This window comes from Odocoileus virginianus, chromosome 7, assembly GCF_023699985.2.
Source record: "Odocoileus virginianus isolate 20LAN1187 ecotype Illinois chromosome 7, Ovbor_1.2, whole genome shotgun sequence".
Classification (NCBI taxonomy): domain Eukaryota; kingdom Metazoa; phylum Chordata; class Mammalia; order Artiodactyla; family Cervidae; genus Odocoileus; species Odocoileus virginianus.
This window is the reverse complement of record NC_069680.1, coordinates 51,847,610-51,859,762: the sequence shown is the minus strand read 5'-3', so window position 1 is coordinate 51,859,762 and position 12,153 is coordinate 51,847,610. Positions and strand designations below refer to the sequence as shown.

At 36.1% G+C, this 12,153-nt stretch overlaps 1 protein-coding gene across 7 annotated transcripts in view; it reads right to left on the bottom strand.

Moving 5' to 3' along the window:
- The window catches only part of CABCOCO1 (ciliary associated calcium binding coiled-coil 1), a 184,431-nt gene that overhangs the window by 26,176 nt on the left and 146,102 nt on the right, over positions 1 to 12,153 (bottom strand). For 6 of the 7 annotated variants that reach the window (XR_011488758.1, XR_011488759.1, XR_011488760.1 and 3 more), the window contains 2 exons: positions 5,359 to 5,481; positions 4,806 to 4,946 (listed from right to left, as the gene is read on the bottom strand). Coding sequence is in view for 3 of the 7 variants with exons in the window: in XM_070470704.1 (XP_070326805.1) it covers positions 4,806 to 4,946; positions 5,359 to 5,481 (264 nt within the window). In the remaining 4 variants the exon portion in view is untranslated. Of the gene's footprint in view, positions 1 to 4,805; positions 4,947 to 5,358; positions 5,482 to 11,862; positions 11,986 to 12,153 lie in introns of those variants that run through there. The other variant, XR_011488761.1, reaches the window with a different exon arrangement.

Sequence of the window (12,153 nt, the reverse complement as noted above, 5' to 3'; positions counted from 1 at the left end):
CAACTAGAATGATTCTCATAATTAAAGAGTATTTGCCACATATACAACTCTTGAAATTATGCCCTTTGTGATACAGTTTTGGTATAAAAAAGTAAGCAGCGGCTGGCAGGTTTTCGTGTTTGCTGTGGCTGTGATAGCGTTTAGCCTCTGGCAGCGATATTCTGTGGACTAACATTGCTACCTGCGCAATTCCAAAAATATTTTCACATTAGCTGAACATTTGTAGCCCTGGAAATGTCTTCCTTTTTTCATGGTGGATTATAAAATTATGTATAGAGAAACCAGTGGCATGGTAAAACTGGGGCCTTTGTTTAGGTGATTTAAAATAGTCAACAAGCATATGACGAATAGTTCATACACATAAATGTTAATAAGTAATTAGAAATGTAGAATTTTAATGTCTATGACCTAATTTAAGGTCATCAGGGTAACTATTTTAAAAAACATTTAAATTTATATAGAAGAAATTTAAAAAATCAAATACTGATTTTGGTCCAAATATAACTTCATTGTTATTTATTTATTTATAAGTGTAATTATAACAGCTAGTTTTGAAAGGTCCACCTGCTTGCCTTATCTGATGAGATACTGTTTCACTTTCACAGTAAAGAGCAACTATTTCTGAAAAGATCACATTGGTGCCAATAATTCCGGGTTCTCGCACGAGTATGTCTTTTTTGGCTCAAGTTTTATCAAGTCCTGGGGTCAAGTCTGCCCTCTGGCTTTTCCTCTTTTCCTTTCTTGGTGCTAAGTGAAGGAGGCAATGAGGGATGAGCATGGCTGTCCAGGTTACAAAAGAAATGTCTTATTTTTAGGAACCTATAATTCCCATCAGGCATAATTTTGGGAGAGCTGAAAGGAGGAAGGGTCTAGGAATGCAGAGACCTAGGGATTAGTTTAGCTCCACAGCTTTGGGCAGGCCACTTAACCACCTTTAGGTCTCATCGAAAAATTAAGTAGTTTAAAATTAAGTATGTTAAATTTCATGTATGTTGGCTTTTAAATTCATAATTCCAAGTGTGTTAACTTTTAAATTCATAATTCTAACTCCCAATTCTGTGATATATTCACTGATGTTATACTATTTCATTATCATGGTATTATGCTATATTTTAAAAAAATATTACTTCTATTTCTTTATGGCAGGCTATATATTATATCATACAGGGCATGAAATAGTTTGAAGAAATGATTCTGTTACAGTTCCAAAGGATTGGGAAGCACTGGTCTAACTAGACAATTGACTCTTCCCACTTTCAATTAAATGTATTTTAGGTCCACCAATAATCTCATTTCTTTTTAACTAAGGAACTGACGTATTATTAGCTTCCAGCTTCTGTTTCCTTATCTCGTCAGGGTTTTCACATTAACCTGGAGGTCTTTCGGTATTTCACTGAGATAGAATTGGCTGCCAGCAAGTGAGGGCTCTGGGGAAAGGCTCCTGAAGGTCAGGAGCATGCCTGCTAGAGCTGTGCTGACCGAGGGACACATCTCAGATCTCCAGACCATGGTGATCCGTACTTTGGACACTGGACGACAAGATCCCCCATATGGTTGAGAACAGGTTGTCCTTGGTCTACAGTGTCTCTATGTTAATCCTCAGAACACTGATGACCAAATGGGCTATATACAAGCCCCAGGATAGGGTATGGTTCTATTGGCTTTGGAAAGAATGGAAAATCCATGACCTGGGTCTAACAGCCTCTCAGTGATCACTTCTTGACGTGATTTCCCACTCAGATTTTCTAACCTGGGAAGTTGACCTAAAAATACCTATGGTCCCAAGATGGCAAACTTCTCTTAAGGTTTTCACATTATTTTACTCTACTGCTTAAGATAGGGCCAACAGCCAACATTTAATGAAAGAATTTAGTGCTAGCATTCATATTTCTCTGAAATACGAATGCAAGAATTTAGTGCTAGCACTCATATTTCTCTGAAATATAATTCTTTAAATATATTAAAGTTTGCTCCATTGGGTATAATTTTTATTATATAACTCAGGGCCAAACTAATTTCATTTTAAATGTATCTTTAAAATTAAAATACCTAGGCTATATAAGCTTAAAATGTTTGCTCTATTCAGTATAATTTTAATTAACATCTCAAGGCCAAGATAACTTCATTCTTAATAAATTTCTGAAGCTATAAAGTGAGTCAATGGGAAAGTAAGTAGATTAACATAAAAAATTTAAGGATTCACACTATTTTCAGAAATTTCTGAATTACAGAAAGTGAAATATGCTTGTAACTACAATGGAGAATGAGCTCTGAGAAAAACTGTACTCAAAACATGAATTCACTACTGCCTTTTCCTACAAAAATTATAATAGACTATGATTTTTACCATTTTATATTTTTGAGTATGATTTTTAGATAAAGAAGGAGAAAAACTATTGGAAAATTTAAAGTATCTTACAAATAATAATTCATTAAATGTTCCTACAGCAAGTCACTGGTTTATATGCACTGATAAGTGGCTATCTTTGAACAGGGATGAGACATTTTAAGAATGAAGAACACTGGAAGGCAGGTTTTAGAAGTGGAAAATAACTTAGCCATTTAAAACAGGGAGAAATTTAGGTAGGCAGAGAGTAATTACCCGACTTGGAATTTGACCAAGACACAACAGTAAACACTGAAAAAGTGCCACACCACTGGCCTATTAAAAACCAAAGTAGTCTGGTTGTGATATTAGAGGTTATGTGGTTTTTGTGGATAACACTGGAATTAGAACTAGAACCCAGTTCACAGCTCCCAATCAGGGTCTTTCATCAACTTCTGACCCTGAAAACCCTGGACCAATGACTTAATATTTCTGTTTCTCTCAGTTTTCAATTTACTTATTAGAGAAATGCCTGCCTAATTCAAATGGAGTTTACTAGGATTATTGAGAGAAAATATATAAAGGGGTTTGCTATCTTGAGACACTGTATAAATAAACATCATCAAGCCATTTTATTGAAAAACTGGCAATAATTTGGCTCAGGCTAATGTCCATGAATCTACTTAATATGGAAATGATCAAGGCACCTGAAAAATCTGCATCCCTTACCTCTGGTCCTTTCTATGCCTAATTCTCGACCAGACAGGGGATCTTGTCGTCCAGTGTCCAAAGTTCTTTCTATGCCTGATTACATTTAGATGAGCCAGCTAATGGACTTCCAGGCCCAGTAAGGATAGCTACAGGCCAGTGGGACAACACTTACACATAGAACCATCATATTCCTTCTGCTATACCCTTCTGCATATACCCTTCTGCTATAAGGGTAGTGATATAAATGCTACAGACTCTTAATATTAAAAATATTTCAATGAATATTTAAAAAACATACTGCTCACTACATGGAACATGGCCTCAGTAAAGATGTTTTCAATTTTGAGGGCCTGCAAACAATTTTATTACTGTCTAGGGCCTTGGTGATAATTTCAGAGCCACTGGATCACAAAGGAGCCCAGGGCCATGATTATCCATAAACTATATTTAGATGAAATGTTATCAAATCTAAAGAGGAGGTATGTTTTGAACTCAGCTTAATTCAGCTGCACTCTGCCCTTCTACAGAGTAACCAGTTATTACATTCATGGGGTTGTTAACAGTAAAGCTTTGTGTAAAACGTGTCCTTTCACTATTTCTGGTAAACACTAAACACCCCTTATTAAGCTGAGGACTTTGGCTGGTTCTGTTGGCATCAAATTATTAAATGTTCATGTAAATAGTACATTAACACTTGATGATTAAACAAGTAACAAGGTATGCTATTGCCAAGCTAATCTTTTATTCCCTCTAAATTGTCGTTAATGCAGAGTGCTTTTTATATATCATCTCATGTCCAAAAAAACAACTGAATCTTTCCCTGAAATGCATTCATATTTTAAACATGCAGCATAATGTCCTATTGGTTCATGTTTATTTCCATAAGAAATTATAAATCCTCTCAAAATATGCAAATGACTCTTAATCATTTTGCCTAGGAAATGATGCAAGCCTTTGTGTCGAGGTAGAAATGGTGCTTTTTTTTTGGACAGGAAAAAAATTAAGTATAAAGCTAGCCTACTGATTCATCATTGGCAGTTGCTACTGAGATGGCTGTTGTCATCACCATTTCATGCAGCCATTGGTGTCAGTGGAAACACCATTAATATATAAATATATACACATACACACACACACACACACACACACACACACACATATATATCCATTAGCTAGGCTTCCCTGGCAGCTCAGATGGTAAAGAATCTGCCTGCAATGTGGGAGACCTGGGTTCGATCCCTGGGTTGGGAAGATCCCCTGGAGAAGAGAAGGGCTACTCACTAAAGAGTTGGACACGACTAAGCAACTTTCACTTTCACACATCCATTAGCTCTTACTGATACATGAAAGGGAACCACCTATCTGAGAAGGCGTTCAAAGATAAGAAACCTCTCTTCAAGAATTTCGTGGAAAGACTCAGCTAAGAAAGACGGTCTGAGCTTCAGTGTTTACTGTTTACGAGTCTACTACTATTACTCCTTCATGAGCAGTCAGTCAGTGTGACTGGGCAGGACGTGTTTATCGGTCTTGATGCTGCATGATTCTGTAAACTGGTAACACACCACAAAATGTGCTATTAGTGAATTTATTTCGCGATCTTACTGAGTCTTAGATGACTCAACTGACAGTTATGTGGAGACGTTACATTGAGCTCCTCCATCATCAGCATCACGCTTGCTGGCAGAGTGTGGGTAGTGTTTACAGACATTAAGGTTGAGGTTGGCTAATTAACAAGTAATAAAGTAAGCACACTATCAAGGTTGAGTACCTGAATGCTGATTAAAATGTCATCTGTGACTTGGTCCAGCACCGATTTTATCTCTTCAATGGTGAAACCAACTAACAGATCAGTTTCTGAAGTATCGGCTTCTGGCTGGGACTCTTCAGGGCCTTGTTCTTGATTCAACCCCTAGAATATTAAATGTAAACAACTCTCAAGTAATTTCTGGAGCCTTTACTGATTTATATGTAACCTCAGACTTCTCTTGGCTGCTTTCCTATCAGAAATGATGTCAATCTAGGTGGATTTTGATTTGATGCTTTCCTGCATTTTCATTATTAATGAGCATCATGACAGGTCAGTAAGCGGCACTTTTACCTACTCAGAGAAAATGAAGGTAGAGATTGGGGAAGGTGGAGCAGAAAATATTAAAACTGCTGAATCACCCTCAGTTGGTTCACCTGTGAATCAATGCCAAAAGAAACATTTATATTTAACTAGGAAAGATCAGAAGGAAAACAGAAGTGCATTTGGTTCTTTTTCTCCTACTAGAGAATATCATACTGAGACAGAGTGAAGTAAGAGACAAAAGGAAACATACCTTTATTTCCATATCCAATGGTGGAGGTGGCTCTGTGAATGTTGAGTAAATATCAAATGAGATCCCTTCTTCTAGAGGATCAGGGAAAGGGTGATCTGCTGGATTCACAACCTCTATCAATTGCTAGAGGGGAAGAGAAGAGCTGTATTATGACAAAAGCTCTGGTGAGTAACCACAATTTCAGCCAATATACATAAAGTTCCAAGTCTATTATTTTTTAAGTGCCATTGACTGAATTCTTGATGCCACAGATCTATTAGCTCTCGAGTGCTTTTTGTGCTCTGATAACTAGCATTTTACTTCCCCCACTGTCTTATTTTTCTATACTATGTAGTTTAGGACTTCATTTTATACTGCCTTGATCTTGAATTGTTCCATGGGTCGGTGTTCCCTTCCTCCTGCCTATAAGTTCTCTGGAGGCAGAGACCATGTTTTAGATTCTCTGTGCATCTTCTCCAGTTCTGGCAGAGGGTTTGATCTTAAAACACGCAATGACAGCCTGATGGTGATTGATACTACTCAGTAGAGTCTAGCTGTTCTTGCAGACAATGGTGAAATGGCCATGAGAACTTGGTGATGAGGATAATGAAGGTTCTAAAGGTTAATGTACAAAGTTAGCACAGAGTAACTTAGAAAGATGTGCAAAGTCAAGCAAAAATACTGAGGGCAAGGCAAGATGTCACTGAAAGCATTTAACAATTCTGTGGCAAGATAGTGCCAATCAGAGAAGGGTGATGGGTGGTCAACAGTGGAAATGAAGAAATGAGTCAAAGAAGTGTCCATCTCACCATGCCTTGAGGGAGAGAGCAGAGATGAGGGTACTGATGACATTAAACATCTGATGCATCTCAGTGGTTCCTCTTGCTTTGATTTCATGTTTAAAAGGCAACATTCTGATTATAATCTGACTTCTCATCCCAGTTGTTCTACAGATATGACTCAGTTGTTCTACAGTTGAGTGCTCTGATCTTCATGCCTATTACATTCCTCATTGTAAATCAATAAACCCATGTTCTGATTTATTCAGTAAGGTCCTAGGAGCTTGTTTTTATGGTTCTGAGATGAAGCTACCCACTGTATGCTGACAAAGTCTTAAGACTACGAGTTTTGGGACTTCCCTCAAGGCCCAGTGGTTGAGAATATGCCTTTTAAGGCAGCGGATGCTGCTTTGATCTCTGGTCAGGGAACTAAGATCCCATGTGTGTGTGTAGTGTGTGTGTGTGTGTGTGTGTATGTATAAGCACACACACGAGTTGTGTCTGACTCTTTGTGAGTCTATTGACTGTAGCCCACCAGACTTCTCTGTTCATGAAATTTTCCAGATAAGAATACTGGAGCAGGTTGCCATTTCCTACTCCAGGGGATCTTCCCAACCCAAGTATCGAACTCTTGTCTTGAGTCTCCTGCATTTGCAGGTGGATTTTTTGCCACTGTGCCACCTGGGAAGCCCAAGATCCTATGTGCTTAAGGGCAACTAAGCCCGTGTGCCACAACTACTGAACCCATGTACTCTGGAACCTGCTCATGACAACTAGAGAAGACTGAGTGTTGCAACTAAGACCAGATGCAGACAAAAAAACAAAATAAAGTGACTACAAGTTTTAAGACAATAATCTAGAAATGCCAAAACACCAAATAATTACTATCCCGTGGGGCCTGGAAAAACCCTGAATTTCTAACTGTTCCACATATTATAATACTTCATCTTTTACATACTAATACTTTTGATTTAACCCACTCCAGTACTCTTGCCTGGAAAATTCCATGGACGGAGGAGCCTGGTAGGCTGCAGTCCATGGGGTGGCTAAGAGTCGGACCCGACTGAGTGACTTCACTTTCACTTTTCACTTTCATGCATTGGAGAAGGAAATGGCAACCCACTCCAGTGTTCTTGCCTGGAGAATCCCAGGGACGGGGGAGCCTGGTGAATTGCCGTCTATGGGGTCACACAGAGTCGGACATGACTGAAGTGACTTAGCAGCAGCAACTTTTGATTTAGATAGGTTTTGGAATGAACTGAAGGCTAGGTTATTGCCTGGTCATACCAATATATTTTGCCTTGAATTTGTATTACTAATTTTAATTTGATCTTATAGGAAGTTGCTGCTTGGTATAAATATATATAAGGCCTGAAGTGTTACAACTTTACAGTCAAGGCAATTTGGAAATCAAGAGATTAAATGATTGGCTTAAGGTCAAATAATTACTTGGTGACAGGGCTAGGAGTTAAGCCCTGGTGTGCTGATTTTGTGGCCTATGCCTTTTTCAGTAAACTGTAATATGTCCTCATGTTGCCGCATTTGGAAGTTGCTGATATTATTAAGCACTTAATCTTTATTCTGTTAGATGACATCATTCCAGATTATTCATCCTAAATTGACCAAGATGACTAAATGTTAATAGAAATAGAAGATCGAAAAAGCTGTATCAGAATAATCTTTCTGTCTCTTCACATTAGGAAAATATTCTTTTTCTTAAATGGGACATCCAAGTATTTTCATCTCCTCACAAAATTATTTGTACATTTTTCAGCATGCTTGCTTTTTTATCCTCCTACACTTTATATTGCACTTTATTTTACTAAGCTAGAAAAGTGAAATAATTAAATATATTTTAGTGTCTTCTGAAACATTATAGATAAAATAAATAAGCTGTATATAGGAATCCAGAGACAAGGGAAGATAATGAGGTATTTACTTGGTTGACTAAAGGAGACTAAATTCACTAAAGCTGACTTTAATATAGGGTGAAGCTAGAAATTTGAGGGGAGTGGTAGTGAGTTAGACATTAAAAAAAAGAAGATAGAAAGGAATTGACTGGAATTTATTTGATTTGCCACAGGCACTGAGAAAGTAAGCAGGAGATAACCTGCAAGGTAAAAGTATTTTCTTTTAATGAAGGAGAATTTTATCTTGTTGCTTTTGCCATATCTGTCTTGCTGGTATAGTTTTCCATACACAGGCTAAGACTTTCTGCTAATTTTCTTTCCGTTTGGTGGAAGTCATCAATAGATCACATCTCCAACCTGGTAGTAGAGAATTCTACCATCTGCCCACCTGTATCCTTTCTTCCAACAAATTATACATTTAAATACTTAGAGCAAACAGATATTTGTGCTCACGGATCTTATTTTATTCCTTAAATCCCCTGTGGTCTGGATTTCTTTATAAAGTTTATCTGAGCTGCTTGCCAACTCCAACTCCTCTGTTTCGCTAGTCTTTGGCACTGGTGCATGTGTGTGCATGTGTATGTGTACTGGGCACCTACTTTGAAACTTGGAACTCCTCAGTTCCACATCATCGTTTCTTTGGTGGGGTGAAGCTCCTATTTATCCCAAGAACCTGAACCTCTGACTCAGAACTAGGCTTTCTTTTCCTTGATTTTTATGAGTGTAGCTCATACAGCTATTCATTTATTTGATTCATGTACAATAACTGGCAGTGAGGATTTCTTTACTTCAGGGTGTTTTGCATACTATCAATGAACCAAACCACAGCTATGTTTTTCTTTCACAAAGAGTCTATATTTGGTTACATTAGTAAGATACCATAAGGGAGAGAAATGTCCCAATTTCATATGAGGGTAAATGTAAAGTCATTTCATTAGTAATACAGAAGTACATTTTCAAATATATACTTGAAATAAACATAGTGCCCAGAAGCATCATAGTGATTTTTTTCCTCATTAAGTAGCCTTTTGAGAAAACAAGTTTAAGGAAAATTAGAATCAATAATTGTGGTAAGAGCACAGAGCCAGCAAATATGTTTAAATGAAACCGTCTGATGCAATACTTTCTTTAAAAAATACAATTAGGCCTTTGTATTTTTTTTTTTAACAAAACCTCATGTTTTACAACATCACTGGTTCTGTAATAAAATCTATTTAAAACAGAAAGACATGGTCAGCTTTATTAAGTTAGATTTTCTGAAAGAACGTTATAATTTCCTCAAGTCTATGAATAGCTGAAGCAAATTAAACTAGTTTTATAACTATTTTATATATTCCTCTAGAACTGTAATTGTCTCATATTTTTTCCCTCAAAAGTATAATATGTTACCTCTTAAATCTGAAAAATAAAAACAGAAAAGGGATAAAGTATGTTTATAAAAAAATACTCCTATTTGGTACTCTGGTTTAGCAACCCCCTCTTTTAGTCTAAAAGAGAATAGCACCCATAATCTTCAGATCAGAAAACAAAGAGAAAGACTTTAAGTGATTTGCCTGAGGCCTAACGCTGGGATTAAAAATCAGGAGTTTCTGATTATACACGTACATCATTTGACCAAATGATTGGTTTTGCCTGACTTTCAAATACCCCCTAAATATTACTTTGAATGTAAAGCAATAAATGTGTTTCTTTTGCCATTTTTGAATGCTTGCACACAAATGGCTATAATAAAAACAATCATGTTGTTCCATGTGAATGCCATTTATATTTTTTCTGATAATGAGCAGACCATTTGAACTAAGGTGAGTACATTAAAAGCTCTAATAAAGAAGAGAATAGATTTCTAAATAGAATAATGAACTGTTACGTGAACATACAATAAATAACATCTACAGATGTGGTCGCTAGAAAATTTGTTTTGCATAACTTACCAGTATACATTTCCCCCAGATGTTATCTGTTACATGAAAATTAACTTAAGTTGGCTATAGTGTTCATTAAGTGCACACTGCATTAGTGTTATTTAAGATGGTTTATAATCTGAGTTTAGTTGAATTGTGCCATGGTATTTAAAGAATATCAAGTAAATGGCTTTTGGCATAATTTATACTCATAAGTACAAAATTTCATCACCAAACATTATGCAGCTTTAAAAACATCCAAGATCTTTTCTTACAAGCCAAATGAAATCACTAGAAGTCGTTTAAGAATTTACATATTCAGTATGAAATGGACATTTACTACAGGAATAAATAATAGGGATTTTCAACCTCCTGGAACTCAGGACAGTCAGTTTAAGTCTAAAAAATACTTACAGGAATTAAAATCTGCTTCTAGATCTTTCTGTGTCTGAGAAGTATAAAGATCTTATCTGAAAATTGTGTTACTTCATGTTTTCTTTGTCTACTTTATGTGTTAACATTACTGGTAGCATTAACTCCAGTTTGTATTAACTCTAGTTTATTGTGTTTGTTACTTGTTTTCCTATTTTTGTTGTTTGTTTTTGCTTATTGTTATTTATTTAGTATAGTTTTTCTTTGGAAAAACTGTAGGTGATTTGTCACTAATGTTTGTATCACTGAAATCCATGATTAAGATGGCAATTATTAAATTCAGTTGTTAGTCAAAATATTAAAAATGCCATTGAAATGTCAATTTTCTATTGTTCTGAATGGCAAAAAACAAGAAAAATTCATTAAACTCTTTTTGAGCTACAGACACAAAAACACTGATATGCTTCAGACATTTTTTGGAATTGTCAGATGATGGCATCATAGGTAAACCAGAATTTACTACAAAATGTCAAAGTTTCAAAAAGAAAACTTCATGGTAAACTTCCCCAATACTAAGGAAAAAAGGCACAAAAAGTCCTATAATGTTTTAACTATTTTCTCCTCTTGAGAAAAAGCATTACTCATTTGCAAGTCTAATTAAGACGTATTGTGTCATTCTGGAAAATTTTGACACAAATTGTAACCCATTGCCCACAATATACAACACATAAAATACCAACACATGAATGCCACCTGCAAAACACAATCAACTCTGGTAATGTCATACTGAGGCCATAAATTTAAAGTGACAAGAGAGGAAATTCAAAAGCTGAGATTATCGGAGAAACTTTAATTAATCCATTTCTAAAGTGTTTTTCTTTTGTGTTCAGGCCATTATAAATTTCTTAATATACCCTATAAATGTAGAATATCAATTCTGCTAGGAGTTCTCCTCCCCAGTTGCATTTTTGACTTGGAAGTAAATTCGCAAATGCAGCACATTAATTTTCTTTCCTATGCTTAATATGCAGTATTTACATTTTGAAAAGGTTCAAAATGTTGCCAGGCTTCTGCAGGGTATGAATAGACATCTAATAGCAACTTCTATTTTTATCCACAGCATACTGGTAGTTTGAACATTTATAACTTAATAGAACTCCGAGACCATCGGATTCACATGCTAATCACCTAAACAGTGAACGGTAACACAGTACCACAAGTTAGGACAGGAAATGAAGACTACCCAGTTCAGCTAAAGCTGCAAGGAGGAATTTAAGTTGGCAGGCACCAGTAAACCAGTTCGCAATCTGGCTAGGACACTCCAGTTAACACCTTGTGCCCACTTTATTTATATCTCTTGATTTGATCTTGTTTAACTTGGGCTTAATTTTTTTTTAAGTTAGATAGTTAAAGAAATTGATTCCAGGGTATTTTAGACATCTTTAGTATTTCTAAGTGTACTTCTGTTTAAGGCCAACCCTCTAATTTGAAAAGAAATCTGAGTACCCCATCTTGAGGACCTCAGACAACAAAATCCTCTCTAATGAATTTGAAAAAGAGTACCTTCTTATACTGTAAAGGCAATTTAAGAGGAAAAGATGTTTTGATCTGGCTCTGGTACAAACACTTCCTGAGGAATAGAACAGTCCTTCAGATACTCAGATATTTTCTATAGATGGCAATAATCTGGAAGATACAAAATTGAATTATAGGTTTTAGACTTGGTTCTATTCCTAATTGTGTGATGCTAAGAAATCCCTAGGCCTCAGTTTATTTATCTGTAAAAGGAAGATAATGATAATTGCTACCTGGCTAATTGTTTCAAGGCACAAATTAGATAATGTTGGTGAAAAT